The following is a 16870-nucleotide window of genomic DNA, read 5'->3' as shown; positions in this document are numbered from 1 at the left end:
ACCTTTCTAAATCTCAAAGCCTAAGAGTAATCCCCTCTTTAGGATGAGCTGAAAGTACCTTGTGTAACTAGAAGTTTGTGGTAGGATTTAGATACATTTCTGTTTAACTGCTGGGGGGAAGTCCTTGACTGACAGTTTTGTTGGCATAGGAAATGTTCTGAGTTTGTTTAAAATGGAAGTGGTACTGGAGCTCCTCTGACCTTGCCGAGCTATAAATCCTGCCCTATGAAGTGTGTGAGCAGGTAACTGCTACCACTGGAGGCACAGCAGGGGATGAAAGTGGAGTTCATCCACTTTCATATGAACACATACGTGTTCTTGGAGTCCTGCCTGCAAATCAAAATTGGTTATCTTTGAACACTTTTGTGAGTAATACAAAAATTTTAAAAGATAACTACAAATTTCTGGGGCATTCCTGCAGCTTATCCTGCCAGAGTGCAGACTCCACAGGTGTCCCTTCCAGCAGGGTAACTCCATTCTTGCACCAGATCTCACAAAGCTTGTTGTTCAGTCTGAATAACAGGTTGCTCTTTTTCATCAGTTTTGTCATTTAGAAGGTGAGTGGTTAGTGCAGGACGTAAAGAAAAAAGTTGGAAGTGTATTAACAAGTCACAGGAGAAGTGATTCATGTGCAAGCAGTCACAGGAAAAGGATAATGTGATCTCTAAAAGTACCAAGCAAGGTGCAGCTGGTGGAGCTAAACAAGCAGTAATGCCACTGCACGAGGCAGTGACAAGACCTTGTCTGAGCTGACATTCAGACTGATTGTCTTGCACAAGTAGGGTGATTTTGAACAGGAATGGTCATAAAGAAGTGCTGCTGAGACAATTGGTGTTGGGGAGTTTATCTTGTGGAAGGAGGGTAGAACAACCCCCTCCTTTCCTTAGCCAGAGGCAGAGATACCACACTCTGTAGACACCAGGAGCACTTGGAGTTGGCTCATCCATCTGTGTTAAAGCAGATCAGAAGTAGCTCGCCTCTGAGAGCAGTCAACTCTTCAGCCTCTCTTACCTGCAATTGCCTGACAGTACTTTATTAACAATGCTGTTGCCCTAAGAAAAATTTCCATTCCGAGTTCACATTCATAATGTGGCTTCAGAAAGCCCCAGAGGTTCATGCCCTCAATAGCAATTAACCAAGTCTTAACATCTAAAAAGGAAAAAAAAATTGCCGCGTGTGAAAGTAATGTACCAAAAATCCCTAACAAAAAAATTATGCTAATAACTATAATAAGCTTGGTTTTGAATGAGTTTCAAGTGTTCCTTCTGTATTTATAGGTCATGGTCCTGTCATGCACAAGCAGTTCTCAAGATAATAAACTACAAGGATGATGAAAAATCATTCAGTCGTCGTATTAGTCACTTGTTCTTTCATAAGGAGAATGACTGGGGCTTTTCCAACTTCATGGCCTGGAGTGTAAGTAATTGGACATGTACTAATCTATTGCTAGATAGGAGCAGTTTTGTACTTGTACTCCTGCATACTGAGATGCCAATTAAAAAAGGGTGTTTTTTCTAAGGCTGATATTTTTTCTATCACTGCTGTGGATTGCTTTTCAATTTCTTAAAAATTCCTGTACTAAATTTTTGTAGAGTGCTTTTACTTATGTTATAATTTAAATACTCCCTCATTGTTTTCTGCATATCTGTGTTTGTTTCCACTATGTGATAGTGGCATTCTGAAGCAACATAAATTTGTTTGCATTTCCACATGTTCTCTGTATACGTGTATGGATATTTATTGCCCTAGTCATACCACTAAGGTTTATCTTGAATTGTGACAGCTTTTTAAGCATTTGCAAAGGTTCTGGAGTATTATCCAGAAGAAGCAGAACATTTGATTACCAACTCTTGTACCATTGAAAACTGAAAACTACTGCAGAATCTTAAAAGGCAGGAACAAGTTTCCTGTATTGAGACACTGAAAAAGGATTAAAATATATTAAGCTGAAAAACAGCTACTTTAATGTTTTCTTCAGTTTTTCTTCTTTAATTTATTATTACTGATAGCTCAGTCTTAGAAACTAGAAAGTGATGTCTAACTGGATGCTTCACTACAGTCATGTTGCAAGCTGCACTTCTCACGTTCCTGTGTCATTCCTGTTTTACAGGAAGTTACTGATCCTGAAAAAGGCTTTATAGAAGATGACAAAGTTACTTTTGAAGTCTATGTTCAAGCAGATGCTCCACACGGAGTGGCGTAAGTATCTTTGATTAAAAACAAATAAGTAAAATTCTTAATTCTAATATTTTTATGTTACTTGAGATTGTTCAAGTATTTTGTGTTACTGCCATTTGCAGCTCTCATCAGCCATTCTCACTTTGTCACTTCTAATTGATGAATTCACACAGCAATATTTTTATAGTCACATGGAGATTTTTGTATAGCTTAAATTTGTTTGTGTGAGTCAGCATAATGTTATGGAACCTCAACTTCCATCCAGAGTCGATTTCTGGTTTAACACCTCTGCAGTTCTGGCCTCAGCATTTGTGATCTTGGAGCTGATGTGGTGAAGTGGCTTTGCTGTCCAACTTGCCTTGGTTTACAGTTGCTGTAAAACTTCTCCATCTGAGTTGTTCTACTTCATGGCACTTGTGATCAAAGTGGTTGTACTGAAGTGGAGACTTGCCCAGCTCTGGGTTCCAGTACACTTGCATAGTACATAGTTTTTCTTCCATATAGGACATATTTAAAAAGAAAAGCTAACAGAATCACAAAGCATTTAATTGCAAAGATTGTTGTTACTGGCAGTCAGTAGTGAAGTGTAGTTTATTTGAACCTTCAGTAACAGTGAAGAGTAGCTGAGATCTGCCAGCAGCACTGCCTTAGAACAAATGCCCTTTATTATAGTTAATATAGAACTGTCTTGTTTTTAACCACCAACTCTTTCCCAGGTGGGATTCAAAGAAGCACACAGGATATGTTGGCTTAAAGAACCAGGGAGCAACTTGTTACATGAACAGTTTGTTACAGACTTTATTTTTCACAAATCAACTACGAAAGGTAAGTAACCTGTGAAAGAACACGAGTTTGCTAATTGAAATAGCCAGTGTTATAAGTGTTTTAGAACAGACCAGTGTGTTCCTTTATCCTCTTAGAAGAGTTGGACTTACATGGTCATGCACATCTTGCTGGAGGCTGAGTAGTTTGTGGAACATAAGCTTTTGTCTTCTGCTGAAGACCTGAGCTCAGGGGGTGTTTCTTTGACTGCATTGCATGTTAATGTTGGTAGGAATTGCCAGGGGAAGGCAAAGGGTATGACTACATCTTGCAGATGAAAGTTGGAAGTAATTTCCATTTTTTGAAAGAGTTAAAATAGGGAAGTCAGTTATGGCTTCTGAGCCCATAAACAAAGTAAAAAGATGCACATGCATGACATTTGTTCTGTCTTGTAATTTATATTATGCAGCTGAATTTTCTCTTATCATGGTTAGCTCTTTGTAGTGATGGGAAGCATTGTAGTTTCAGTAGTTTAAACAACTTAATTTTATGTTTGCTGTATTGATATTTTTTATTTACTGTAGATATCATTTCTTTGCAAGAAAGAACTTCTTTAAATATTGTTGTAATAAATATCCAAACCGAGGATAAAATATGCCAGATAATATGTCACTTTAAAACAGGGCAATACCCTTAATGGGATTAAAAACAGAAGTGATGACTTGATATTGGAGATGGTTATCTAGACGAGGGGATATACTTGGTAAAAAAAGTAACTCAGCACTATTTAGTTTAGTGGAATGTCCTATTGATCCTAATTCATTGTCTGCCCATTTCTGCATTTACTGTATGTCTCTTAGTGAAAATGAACTGTTCTGCTTAGGCTTTCTCTTGTGTAGAGTAGTTGTTACCTTTCAATTAAACTTTCTTTTCCCTTTTTAGTGTACTTGTTTTCCATTGTCTTCAGTTTCCCACCATCTCATTACTTATATCACTGTGTCCTGTAAGTGTCCCAGTTGGCATTTCTTTTTTTCTCTTTTGCAATGTGCTCTTTACTTTGAAAAAGCACATCAAACTCCATTAGACTGTAGCTGAGATCTTACCAATGCCATGGACAAGAAATAAACACCTGACTTGTTTTACATGATGCACCTGTTTCTTTTTTTTCAGGAGGTGTAATTCACTCGTTCAGCTTTTCATTCATTATAATTCCTGTTCTTTTTGCTCAGCTCATAACTCATAATGTTTGTGCATTTTATGTTTTTGGACAACTTCACTTTGCTATTCGGAGAAAAAAGTATTTTTGTAATGACTCCATCTAATCCAATTGAGCAGTTTGTTTCAAGACTCTCTTGTAGTCAGTAAATCAATATGAAGTGATCTTGTTCTGTGAAGAAGAAATGCTTTTTGTGATAGAGATTTGTTTCAACTAACTAACCTTTTCAAGCGTTGCCCTGCACTTCTCCCCCAGCCCCAAAATAAATAGCAGCTTTTAGGAAGTGTTAATATCTGGATAGTAGCCATATGAGAAAACTTGATTTACTAGCTGGTAGCTGCAGCTTCCTTTATGGAAATGGTCCTGAACATCAGCTGGAATGCCACTGGTACAGGTCAGGAAGAATCAGTAGTTGTCTTGTCTGAAAAAAGTACTTTTCACAACACTTTTGTTTTCACTTTGAGCAAACTCTTTCCTCTAAAAACCGAGTAAAATAAAACATGTAGCATCCTCAGTTTGCTTCTCACCATATCCATAATTTCTGTGAATCCTTCTTACTCAGAAGAGATAAGGATTTCTATTGCTGTTATTTAGAGCTTTGTTCCCAGGGAAGCTGCTGTCAGGAGCAGAGCTGGGGAAGCAAAGAACAATAGCAAAGGCAAACAGGTACCTATGGAAAGGCAGACCCTGGGGAAGTGTGGGGGAGGATTGATGGAGAGGTCCTTTCTTCTTTGCTCTGCCTCCAGACAACAGATGGGAGGTTCTTGGGTATTTGAAGTGAGACCTCCCTTTTAAGCTACCAAGCAGCTTCAGAGGTAGAGAATAAAGCCAAGGAACTCTCTCTTCTGAGCATATCTTTGTCTGTGACCGATAAATATGTGCTTAACTGTAGTCCAGGTAGGCAAGGAGCAGTAGTAACTTCCCAGATGGGTGCAGGTTTGATCTTGAGTTGTCCCAGAACTGTCATCAGTGCCTCCAGCCCATCAGTACTTGTGGCTGCTTCCAGTCCATTTTGAAACTTTTTGCTGGTTCCCCTGAAAAATTCCCTACAATTCATGAGAACATTGCAGGATGTTCCTATAACTACACTAAAATCATAAATCTTGGTCCAGTGCATTTCTCCCTGATCTGGCTCTCCTCAGGTTCTCCAGTATATTTCACCTAACCTTGGAATTTCATGCACAGTATTTTCTTCCCTTCCTCAAGGAATTCTTGGCTTTAAGCAATGTGTTCAAGGTTATCTGTAGCATCCTTTCACTATGTAAATATCTAAAATTTTTCTCATATCTGTCTGTTGCTTATAGCCCCTGCCTATGCATGTCCCTATTCCTCTTTTGTGTTCGTTTCCTGAGGGAGCTTCTCAGATGTTAAATAGGAGATTCTGCTTTTTTAAGTGGATCAGAATGCCTCACTTCTTGATCTTGAGGTCAAGCTTTCAGAATTTGGGAGGATAAGGCATAAAAATAAGGGTTTGTAGAGGATCATATTTGAAAAGTGGCTTTAGTGTGGAGAAACACAAGGAAAAGTTCAGGTGGCAGTTTTTCTGTGTTTTAACAGGTTATTTTCTCATATGCTAACTTAATATTGGAGTCCTTTTAGTTTCATTTGTTGTTACCTAATCTCCTTCCACGGTTGTCTGTTTTCTTTTTATGTCTATGCTTCTTAAATGAACATCTTCCTGTAAATACCTTTTGTTTGCCCTTCATTTTCCCTACATATATTGATGTACACTTTTAAAAAAGTAAATCTCATTTCAGTGTCTACTGAACTCTCCTAATCCTTGTTTGGTCTGTTTGTGTAATTTCTTTGTTCTCAATCCTTCCCAGATCATTATAATCAGTGAATTGAATTGTTAAGATGTTTATTTGCTGGACAGTGATGACATAAGTAGGAATGAATGAACGTATCAGGGAATCTCAAAGCTTCCTCTAACATCTTTCCCCATGTGGACCATTTCTGTTTCCATTCACTTGTTGCCCTTTATGGTTTCATGTGGTTGCTTTTTCACAAAACAAGTTATTTTCAAAAGCCTGTAGTATTGACCAGTATACCTGTTCCTACTGTGACAATTGCATGGATAAACCAGGCGTGATAACTTGTTTGAAGGTGTTAAATGCTTTAGTGCATTTACTGTTCTAGGGTGGAATAAGGGAACTATTTAGATAAAATAACCATGAATGGAATCTGTTGTTCACATCTTTCTAACCACTGTGCTCTAAAGTCATTCCAGACAATTAACTTTTTTACACTACAGCACAAGATTTTTTTCAGACTGTTTTGAAGTGATGATTAAATTGAGTTCTGTGAAGGAAGTCACTGAAGAGGAAAGAATGCATTAAACAATATGAGCAATAAACTTTTCCTTAGATACTAATTGAACTAAATGCTTTTTCAGGCTGTGTACATGATGCCCACAGAAGGAGATGATTCATCCAAAAGTGTTCCTTTAGCATTGCAAAGAGTGTTTTATGAGCTGCAACATAGTGACAAACCAGTTGGAACTAAAAAGTTAACAAAATCGTTTGGGTAAGTTTCAGAAATTGTGGCTATTTATTGGATTTTTACAGGCTTTATAAAGCTTTTCTTTAAAAAGGCTCTACTTAAATTGGGTTATTTTTAGAGAGGCACTGAGAGGTCTTAATATAACAGTGTTAATCTTTAACTTTTCGTAGTTTACTTGCATAGGTTTTTATTTATAGTCAGTACTAAAGACAACTGATCCAAAAGTCAGATTTTTTGGAAAGGGGAATGGTACACAAACACAGCTGTTAGTAGCAGGGTTATCATTTACCTGTTACCTGAAAATTATGTGATGCATTTGGCTTAAGTAAAATTCAGAGCAAAATAGTTATTGAAATATTGCAGTTGATGTATTCTTAATGTCTTTTAAAAAATTAATTCTGTTTTAAATGTAGGGAATAGCAGTAATTTTCATTTCCATGTGAGTTCTGCACTGAGGGCTGCTGTAACATGATTTAGAACCATGTAATGCTGTGTTCTGTTTGGTGATTCAAAGCTTAACAGGAGTATCAGCTGCATGAAGTAAAGGTGTTGGAGCACACAGAGAGTAATTCTTTGCATTTCCTCATTCTAGCACCCTCTTTTCCCCCAGAGAACATCCACAAAAGGGTTTGCTTCTTATTTTCTTTTTTGTCCAGTATGCACTTGACTGCCTGGTATTTTTTTCCAGTCTGGTTGTATTTCTTGTGAGATGTTGTTAGAGGGTGTAATTGTAAATCTGGAGTATCTAGACATAGGATTATACAATACAGCTACATTAAGGGTGGGTTTTTTGTATGTTTTACAAGTGTGATGTTTTAGTTGAGCACAAGTTAGGACAGAAAGATTATGATTAGCATAACCTTTACAAGCCTTCTCTTTGCATGTTCTGTAAGCGTGGAGTAGGATTTGATTAAAATCTGTTCTAAAATACTGTATTGTACATTACTTTATTTCACTGTATCAGTAGACTAGTCCTGTAGTAATATTGACAAGCACTTTTTTATTTAAAAGCACATGAGGAAGTTTGTATCCACACAGCTGCCCGAGTGTTCATCCTGCATCTGCTGCTAACCCTTGTAGTGGTGCTCTGTCCTAATAAAACCTGTGTCTTTGCAGCCTCTACTTTTTACCTTTTGGAGGAAGTTTAAAATGAAATCAGTAACCTCAGTGTTTTGTGTTTATACTCTCTTCCTGCTAGCACACTGTATATTTAGTTTATCAGTGCTCCTCCTGTCCTGTTACATGGAAAGGACTTGGTGAAAGTGTAAATATTTCATCTTGAATTAAGATCCCAGCTTTGTTATCTTTAGTAGCATGAAGAGACACCTTTCCCAAGGGTGTTTCAGATGCTTAATTTTGTATCTGAGAACAAGGTTTTAAAAATGTGTTCATGCCTGCTTTCATTTTTGGGAAGGAATTTTTGAATGTGTTTCAAGATCTGGGTTTCCCCCTTCCCTCACCGTGGAATCAGGGAGGGGTGTCTGACCTTGTGAGCCCTACCTAGGTGCTGTTTAGAGTATTACTTTTTAGTGGGTGTTGTGAGTTTCTAACTGATTTTGGCTTCTTTCAGTAGAAACTGATGGCATGTATGAAGGAGCCCTTTTAATCCTAATTTTAGTATGTGACCTTCTTTTTGTTTTGTCCTTTAAACTGGTTAGTGTTTCAAGCGTAGGGAGTCAGGACATTATTTTTCATTTTTAATTATCTAACAGGTCACTTCATTCAGCTTTTTAAAGTGTGGACCCCCACACAGTTGTTGGCACAATTTTGAGATGAGTGTGCTGCCGTGTGACAGTGGGGGTGAGTCACAGAGAGGAGAGTGGGAGGGAAGATAAAGTCAGTGGTGCTCCTGATCACCCCTGTGCTGGTGACTTCCAGGGCTGAGGTAGAACATCAGGGTGAAGCTGGAGCCTTCAGTCAGCAAGGCTTATTTCATATGGTTGGGAGTGGGGACTGCTGCAAGAAGAGTTGTCAGAGACTTAGAAAGCATTCTTGAGTTGAAGAGCTCACAGGAGAAAGTATTTCATGCTGGAACTAGAAACATTTCATGTTTCTTGTTTCATTGAAGGCAGTAGTGCTGAGTCCCTTTGTTGCACTGTGCCCCTTGGCTCTGAGGCATTTAGAGACTGCTGCTCTCACCCCTGCTTTCACACGGGTGTGTTTGCACATGGGTAGTTCAGAAAGCTGAAGGCCTCCTTGGAGTTCCTGTGTGCCCAGGATTAACTGTTTAGATGAGCACAAAGGACCCAGTCTTTCCTGTAAATCCATTTGCTTCCTTTCATGTGCTGAAATAATCCCAGAACGCTACTTGACTGCACCTGAAGGGCCCTCAGAAGAGAGGCAGCTAGAAACACGCTCTGCAAGCTATTCTGACAGCATTGAATTTGCTCCCAGGTTTTTTCTTCGAGAGTTTTTTTTGGCATGAACTGAGGCCAGGTTGTAGACTGGGTGAATTCCCCTGCCTCTCCAGCTGGCTCTGTCTGCCCTCCCTGTGCCCAGTGCCACAGAGGAGAAGGCAGGTGGGCACAGAACAGCTGCCAGAACGTCTCACAACTTCACTGCCCCTTCCTCCTGCTGAGGAAATCCCACAGAACCAAAGATCTGTGCTTCAGCCTGTACCAAGTCTCAGTCTTTACATCCTGCTGTGTGTTACATTCTTGATCTGCAGAGAAATCACAAAAACGTCTTTTGAGCTGTATGGTTTTCTTCCCAATTAGTAATGTTGTATTTATTTGCCTTACAAAGGTGGGAAACTTTAGACAGCTTCATGCAACATGATGTCCAGGAATTATGTCGAGTGGTATGTTGATACTATTTCTTGCTGATCTGTGATGCATAATGTTCTGTCTTGATACTGTGCATGTATAATAAAATTTACTAACAATCTGAGTAATGGTGGCCTTGATTAATTTAAATTAGGTTTCAAAGGCAGAGATTTTGCCTTGGTTTATTTCTCTTTAAGAATGGGATTACTTATGGCCTTTTCTGGGTGAGGAATTTATAAAGAATAGGAAAGCTTGAAAGTAACTGGAACATGTGCTAGTGGTGCTTTTATAGCCATGGAGAGAAGTGCAGTTTTGAAGCCACAAATACATTGTTACATCTGTGGGGTTTTCCAGACTCAAAGGAATGTAGCTGGGGTAGTCCTCAGTGGAGTTTTTAGGGGGAAAAGGAGGATTTAAAAGACTAGAAAGGAGATGCCAGTACAGACTAACATTTCATTTTTATATAAGTGAGGTAGAGTCTATTCAGTGAAGTAGTCATCTGTATGTGATGAATAAATAAAAAAACTGCAAGATCATCTTATGTAAAAACTAATTTTTCCTTCAGCTGCTCGATAATGTGGAAAATAAAATGAAAGGCACGTGTGTAGAAGGCACTATTCCTAAATTGTTCAGAGGGAAGATGGTGGTATGTATTTAATACTTATTAAAAAGATAATTACATTTACTCTGTTACTTGTATACATTGAAATTCTTTGGTGTTTTGGTTTTGTTTACAGTCTTATATCCAATGCAAGCACGTAGACTATCGATCTGAACGAATAGAAGATTATTATGACATCCAGCTAAGTATAAAGGGAAAGAAAAATAGTAAGTGATACACTGTGATATGCACCAATTAAATACTTTAACATGTTGGACTTCAGTGCCTTATGATTTCAAATGGTTTTGTTGGTGCACAGCAATTTGAAAATCTTTGCTTTAAGACATCTCATTGAAAATATTTTCTGCAGAAAATTATTTTACCTGCGTTACCTTTTTTTTTTTTTTTTTTTACTTTATCCCACTTCCCTTCCCTGCTCCTTCCTCCCTAATTCTCTCACTGGTATCTTTTCAAAAAAGTCCACGAACTTCAGGAGTTTTCCTAATGTCATAAAACTGCATACTGTGCCATGGTGACAACAGTGGTGTTGTCACAGTGGGTAATAATTTATATATAAAGAGGAACTCGAAGGAAATAGATTCTTGTTTAGACCTGACCATAGCAATAAGCAAATAAAAAGAATGAACTCATCAGAACAGCATGACAGTGGTCCCTTATCATCTCTTTACTGGGTGCTTGGAGTACAAGGCATGAAAAAGGATGTGTAAGAGTCCAGCAAACAGAGTCATCTTGCTTGCTGCTCAGCAGCTGCAAAGTGAGGAGTTTTGGCAGACAGTTGTGACTCTAATTTAAAATCTATTGATACCCTTATGTATGCTCCTACAATTTGGTGCATTTCTGGACACTCTTAAGCAATATAAAACTTTTAAAAGACAGAAATATTCAAACACAAACTCTCATGTCCTAATATGTTTTTTGATAATACATTGCAGGCTGGAGTAAACTTACTTTTTCCTCCTCCTTCTGTGCAATTCCCTGATCTTTTTTCATTTAGTTTTTGAGTCCTTCATTGACTACGTTGCAGTGGAACAGTTGGATGGTGATAACAAATATGATGCAGGAGAACATGGCTTGCAGGTATTTTTTTTAATCTGCTTTTAAATGTTATTTCTTTATCCTTGATAAAATAGGGAAGGAAAATAACTAGCAAAACAATGTTGCAAAACCCATTCTAGATTGTATCAACTGATTTTGGTAATGTTTCTTCTTAGACAAGCTTTGCATAGCTCTTCTTAGTTTTTGTTATGTTTCTGAAAATGGAGCACAGATTTTATAGCAATCTAATTAGCAGTGAGTTTTATAGGTCCAAGTCTTTCTGTTACTGGAATGTTTCACTTTTCTACCAATCTCAAGACTGAAAAGTTCTTCCTCTGAGTAGCCTGTTCTTCATGTGTCAAGTAAAAAAGCATCATAGCTCCAGAAGTAACTTTAGAGACTTGATATTTGTATCATCAGGAAGAACACCAAATGAACCCTGGAATGTTAAACATTTATGTGTATGCACATGTTTCTGAGCTTTTCAGTTGCACTTTGCTGCACCCACTGGAGGAAGCTGAAGTTTCTTTATAATTAATGTTGTTTTACTAAAGCTTATTTCTGCAGCTTTGATACACCAGATTTTGTCAGTAATGTTTTATATATTCTTTTGCTGTTCTTGGGAAAGTACAGCACAATAGCCAATACTTGTTGGCAGGATACAATGAACATGAAATTCTTAATTGATCAAAAATGAGAGTTTTCCTCCATATTCTCTTTTTAATTGTATTTATACGCGTGACTTGCTCTTAATGCTGTGAGGTGTCCAAGTGTGCTTGTATGAATGGCCTAAATTTAAATTAACTGAGTTCTTGTGTTCTTGTAGTAGCTCATGAGAAGGCTGGTGTAGCATTGGGGTAGTTTACTTGCACCCAAGTTTTGAACCATTCTTTGGTGCTGGTGCCCATTGTGTCATCAAGGCTATGAAAATCCATAGGAAGAGTGTCTACAGCAAACAAGTATTTTGAGTTGCTAAAAATCTTCCAATTTCAACCCTCTATTTCCTTTAAAATGTCTAGGAGGCAGAGAAAGGTGTGAAGTTCCTAACATTGCCCCCAGTATTACACCTACAGCTCATGAGGTTTATGTATGATCCTCAGACTGACCAAAACATCAAGATAAATGATAGGTAAGTTGGTTGGTTGGTTTAGTTTGTGGGTTTTTTGGGTTGGTTGGTAATTTTTTTAATTGTAGAATTTGGACCTGTGAATGTATTTTACCAGAAATAATTTGCCAGAATCCTGTTTGTGTGTGGATAGGCTACCACAAGAGTAAGTAGGATGAAACAGGAGTTATCTGCTCTCCCTCCATCTGTTCCCATAGATGGAGGGAGAGCCATTTGCCTCCTCACTGTAAATAGAGGCTGATAATTTCTAAAGGACATACATTGCTGGTTGTAAACTAAATCTGTATTGCAGTGGTTTCAGCCTCACCAAGGTGAGACTGCAGCAGCTGTAAGGCATTTCAAAATAATACTCCAGTCCAGTGGTAGCTGTGCTAGGAAAGCTGTATTTGTCAGAAAATAGCATATTTTAAAGCTTTTATCTTGACACAGGGAATCCAAACCAGCCTTATTTCAGTTAAAATGCTCTTACCCTTGTTACTGAGGGCATACTTTTCCAGAGGTGCTTGCAAAGATTATTTTTATTCCATATTAAAACAGTATAAATTCTGCCACCGTATGCAGTATGTCCTGGAGAGAAATAGCATTGTAACAGTAATGTGTTCAATTTTTGCAACTTGCTTTAGGAGTACATACAATGCTCCATAGTAGTGCTTAATAATCTGTGTCTGTCTTAACTACAAATACAATTCCCTTAATTCTTTTCAAAACTAGGTTTGAATTTCCTGAACAGTTGCCACTAGATGAATTTTTGCAAAAAACAGATCCTAAAGATCCTGCAAATTACATCCTCCACGCAGTCCTGGTCCACAGTGGAGATAACCATGGTGGACATTATGTTGTTTACTTAAATCCAAAGGGCGATGGCAAAGTGAGTACTGAAAAGCACCTTAAACACAAGTGTGTGTGTGTGTTGCAAATGTGTACATGGAGTTTTCATAACGGGCAAAGCTTCTGGAATTTTTGCACCCTAAAAGAAAAGCCTGCTGACACACTTCAGTTCTAGCAAAAGACATCTGACTAAGGGAATCCCTTCATCGATGTGTGTATGTGTTAAAATTCTACTTCAAACTGATTTTATCCAGCAATTTTTTTTTTAGGCTGACTTTGCTGAAGCAAATATGAACATTTCAAGTGTTTCTGTGACTCAGAAGTTCAGCATGTTTGCATGTCCCACTGTTACAGGTTTAGGTGACTTGATTGGATCAGACATTTATAGGTCAAGTGCCTCTTCCCTTGAGTTGACTGATTTTGTGTATACCTGACTATTCACAGTAAAAGTAGAAGTCAGATTTTACTAATTCGTTGCTATTTGTCATTGACTTTATTGTTTGAATTTAAAATTTGATGTAAATTTCTCTAAATATACAAATAATTATCAGATGTCTTGTGCATCTCTGCTTTTTATTTTATTCTAACAGAAATAAGGTCAATTTTCTGTTTCATACAGAAATACTTGATATTTGAATAACAGTCTGAAGAAAAGCTTCTGATATTCAGTGTAAAATGTTCAAATACTTCAGCAAAGGTTTGGTATTTTTGGAATTCCTTTTGCTGAGCACAAGTAGCAGGTAGCACAAATTACACTGAACTAGATCTTTTTTTACAAGTCACGCTGCTTGAAGAGTAATTTCAGTTACTTCAAAGAGCTGGAAGCCGTGCCAGAAATAGGATTAATTTATCATTCAAGAACACGATTTTATGTGTAAAATTATATTTATATCAAATTTTCTCTCCAGTGGTGTAAATTTGACGATGATGTTGTATCAAGATGCACGAAGGAGGAGGCGATTGAACACAACTACGGGGGTCACGACGACGACCTGTCAGTGCGGCACTGCACCAACGCCTACATGCTGGTCTACATCAGGGAGTCCAAACTCAGTAGGTGTCCTCTTGTCTGTGCATTTAAAACCAGGGATTTAGGGCTATAATTTACCTCTGAAAATTCCCATGGGATCAGCCAGCCTTCCTCTCACATTTGGAAAGTGTGTTCTAATCTAGAGCTGCCTCTTAGCGCAGTAAAGCAGGACTTGGGCGTCTGCAAAGTGCTTCAGACCTTGGTTTTTTTAGAGGTTGGAAAACTTACTGACCTAACTTCAGTAATTGATTATAAATATGTAGATATATGTATGCTAAAAAGTGGAGCAGTAGTAAATATTTTTTTAATTCTGAATGTTTAATTCAGAAGTCTGTGATACATATTTCATGGAAGTACTACGTTTTGGCTTGGGATAGAAAAAGCTGCTTTTGCCAAAGTATGATGATTTCAAGCCATGTTTTTAATTACACGATGAAGAAAGCTGGTTTTGACTTCAAGTCAGAGAAAAGTTGAATGTGCATGAAAAAAAGTGCTGTTTGATGTAAATCTTGAAATGACATAATAAAATCTGCTTTGTAGGTGAAGTTTTGCAGCCTGTCACCGACCATGATATTCCTCAACAACTTGTAGAAAGGCTACAAGAGGAGAAAAGGATAGAAGCTCAGAAGAGGAAGGAGAGGCAGGAAGCTCACCTCTATATGCAAGTGCAGGTCAGCTTTTGAAACAGATTAAGTTGCAACTGCCTTACCATGAAAATTCAGAATGTTGAGCCACCTGAGACAAACCTTGATTTTTCTTTCCTTTTCTTTTAACTTTTTTTTTTTTAATTTGTGCTCTGAAGTAGTGTTTGAAGTGAAATTGTTATTTTAGTGCTTGTAAGTATATTTACATATGCAAAGAATCCTAATGAATCACAAGGTACTGTCTGTTATAGACATTTTTGTTTTCTGTAGGATATATGTGCTTGTCAGTAAAAATAGGAAGTTCAGGTGAAAGGAAAAGGACCAGGTTATTTCAAATGGCTGCCCTGCCACTGCACTTTTATCTCCTTCAGGAATTATTTTCTAAAATTAGAATGTATCTAGCCATAGGCTGCAAGCCTGGACTTCTGCCAAACTGAGCTCATCAAGTAGAAGCAGAAGGAGAGAGTGCTTATATTTGCAATTATCTTTTTGGAAAAGCCAGATGGACTAGATCATTATGAATTGCCTTAAGGAACCCCGTTTATGGCTCTTTCCAGAGCCCATCTGGCACAGGAGAATAGAACCTATTTGCCATTTGCCTCCATGTTTCTTTGCATCTTCTTTCTGGTGTTCATAAGTAGAGACACTGGTGAAGTTTGGCTCGTTCTGCACTGCATTTGCACTGGAGCTGTTTCCTGTGGGGAGACTGGCAGCGTTTGTGTTTCTGTTAACAAAGAGTGCAGGAGGGCTCTGGGAAATACAGGAGAAGGTTTAGGCAGCCTCCTTGCCTTACACTATAAAATAATTATGTAGCTTTTTTTTTTTTCCCTTTAAGTGCCAGGATTGTTAGAGCACATGTTTCCAAGACTGGGATCTAAGCACAACTGGTTTTTAATTGTCCGGGATTTGTAAGAATTAGTATATTTTAATTACTCGCGCTGATGTGACTATCAATCACAGTTTTTTAATTTAATTATAATCTGCGTGCTTGCAAATTGTCTTCATGCAAACACAGATAGTGTTAGCACTGGGCCACCACCCAGGCAGCCAGTGAGGTTGCATAGCAAAGCATCAGGAGAAGGTATTACATGGTGCAGCTGAGCTAATACGAGTAGTAACCTTTAAATGTCATTTTTCAGATAGTGGCAGAGGATCAGTTCTGTGGTCACCAAGGCAATGATATGTATGATGAAGAAAAAGTGAAATACACTGTTTTCAAAGTATTAAAAAACTCCACACTCACAGAATTTGTTCAAAACCTCTCTCAAACGATGGTAAGTTTTCTGTAGCTGAACACCTGTATGTACTTATTTTATGACATTATGGTTGCTTCATAGCCCTTATCTTCTCCAGCAGTCATAATTTAGACCTTAACACAAAAGATCTGTTTGGGTTTAATAGAAGTATCTTAGCCTTTTTTCCTTGCTTTGTTTTAGTTTCCTGACACGTTTTTTTATTTATTTTAGGGATTTCCCCAGGATCAAATCAGATTATGGCCAATGCAAGCAAGAAGTAATGGAACAAAAAGACCTGCAATGTTGGATAATGAAGCAGATGGCAATAAAACGGTAAATAGTCACTGATAGAGGACATTTTTTTTCTGTCCATCATTCATGATTTTTAGTTCTCATTAAAAAGATCTAAGTTTGGGACATCAGTTTTTTCAGGGTATGAACTTTAAAATTAATTTCACTGTATCTGGTAAAGTTTGGTACTTAAACAGATTTGAGATTTAGTGGATTAATTTGGATAGGAAGCAGGAATGTGGTGCGTGATTTTTCTTCCATGAAAAAAAGTATGATGATGATGATTTTAAATGTTAGATTTAAACCAGAAATATCTTTTTGAGTCCTCCGTTATTTGAGCAAAAAGTCTGGATTTAATGAAATGTGTTGCTTAAAATATGAAACACTGTGTCTAAATACCACAGAAAACAGTGATTGGTTTCTGTACTGTCACTGTTGTGTTACTTCTAACATGAAATAATGTTCTTGCCATAATAAAGGTAGCTGTAGGTACATTTTTAAATGAAAAAGAGGTTTTATTTTAAATAAAACCACTCATTAGTGCTTTGTTTAACTTTTGGTGATTTTATATCTGTATTTGTTTCTCTTCATAAACTGCCTTTAACACAACTTTAAAAACCCCAAAACTCTCCCACT

The 16870-nt window shown here is 37.6% G+C and overlaps 1 protein-coding gene across 3 annotated transcripts in view; it reads left to right on the top strand.

Moving 5' to 3' along the window:
- Window positions 1-16870, top strand: part of USP7 (ubiquitin specific peptidase 7) — a 146559-nt gene that overhangs the window by 36283 nt on the left and 93406 nt on the right. For all 3 annotated transcript variants that reach the window (XM_064672785.1, XM_064672783.1, XM_064672784.1), the window contains exons 4-17: window positions 1278-1416; window positions 2111-2199; window positions 2895-3003; window positions 6552-6682; window positions 9404-9458; window positions 9989-10069; window positions 10161-10251; window positions 11040-11122; window positions 12100-12209; window positions 12918-13074; window positions 13943-14087; window positions 14605-14735; window positions 15848-15982; window positions 16175-16276. In XM_064672785.1, the coding sequence (XP_064528855.1) occupies window positions 1278-1416; window positions 2111-2199; window positions 2895-3003; window positions 6552-6682; window positions 9404-9458; window positions 9989-10069; window positions 10161-10251; window positions 11040-11122; window positions 12100-12209; window positions 12918-13074; window positions 13943-14087; window positions 14605-14735; window positions 15848-15982; window positions 16175-16276 (1558 nt within the window). The remainder of the gene's footprint in view (window positions 1-1277; window positions 1417-2110; window positions 2200-2894; window positions 3004-6551; window positions 6683-9403; window positions 9459-9988; window positions 10070-10160; window positions 10252-11039; window positions 11123-12099; window positions 12210-12917; window positions 13075-13942; window positions 14088-14604; window positions 14736-15847; window positions 15983-16174; window positions 16277-16870) is intronic.

This window comes from Pseudopipra pipra, chromosome 16 (genome assembly GCF_036250125.1).
Source record: "Pseudopipra pipra isolate bDixPip1 chromosome 16, bDixPip1.hap1, whole genome shotgun sequence".
Lineage (NCBI taxonomy): Eukaryota > Metazoa > Chordata > Aves > Passeriformes > Pipridae > Pseudopipra > Pseudopipra pipra.
Note: the sequence above shows the minus strand (reverse complement) of the source record. Positions and strands in the feature narration are given on the sequence as shown.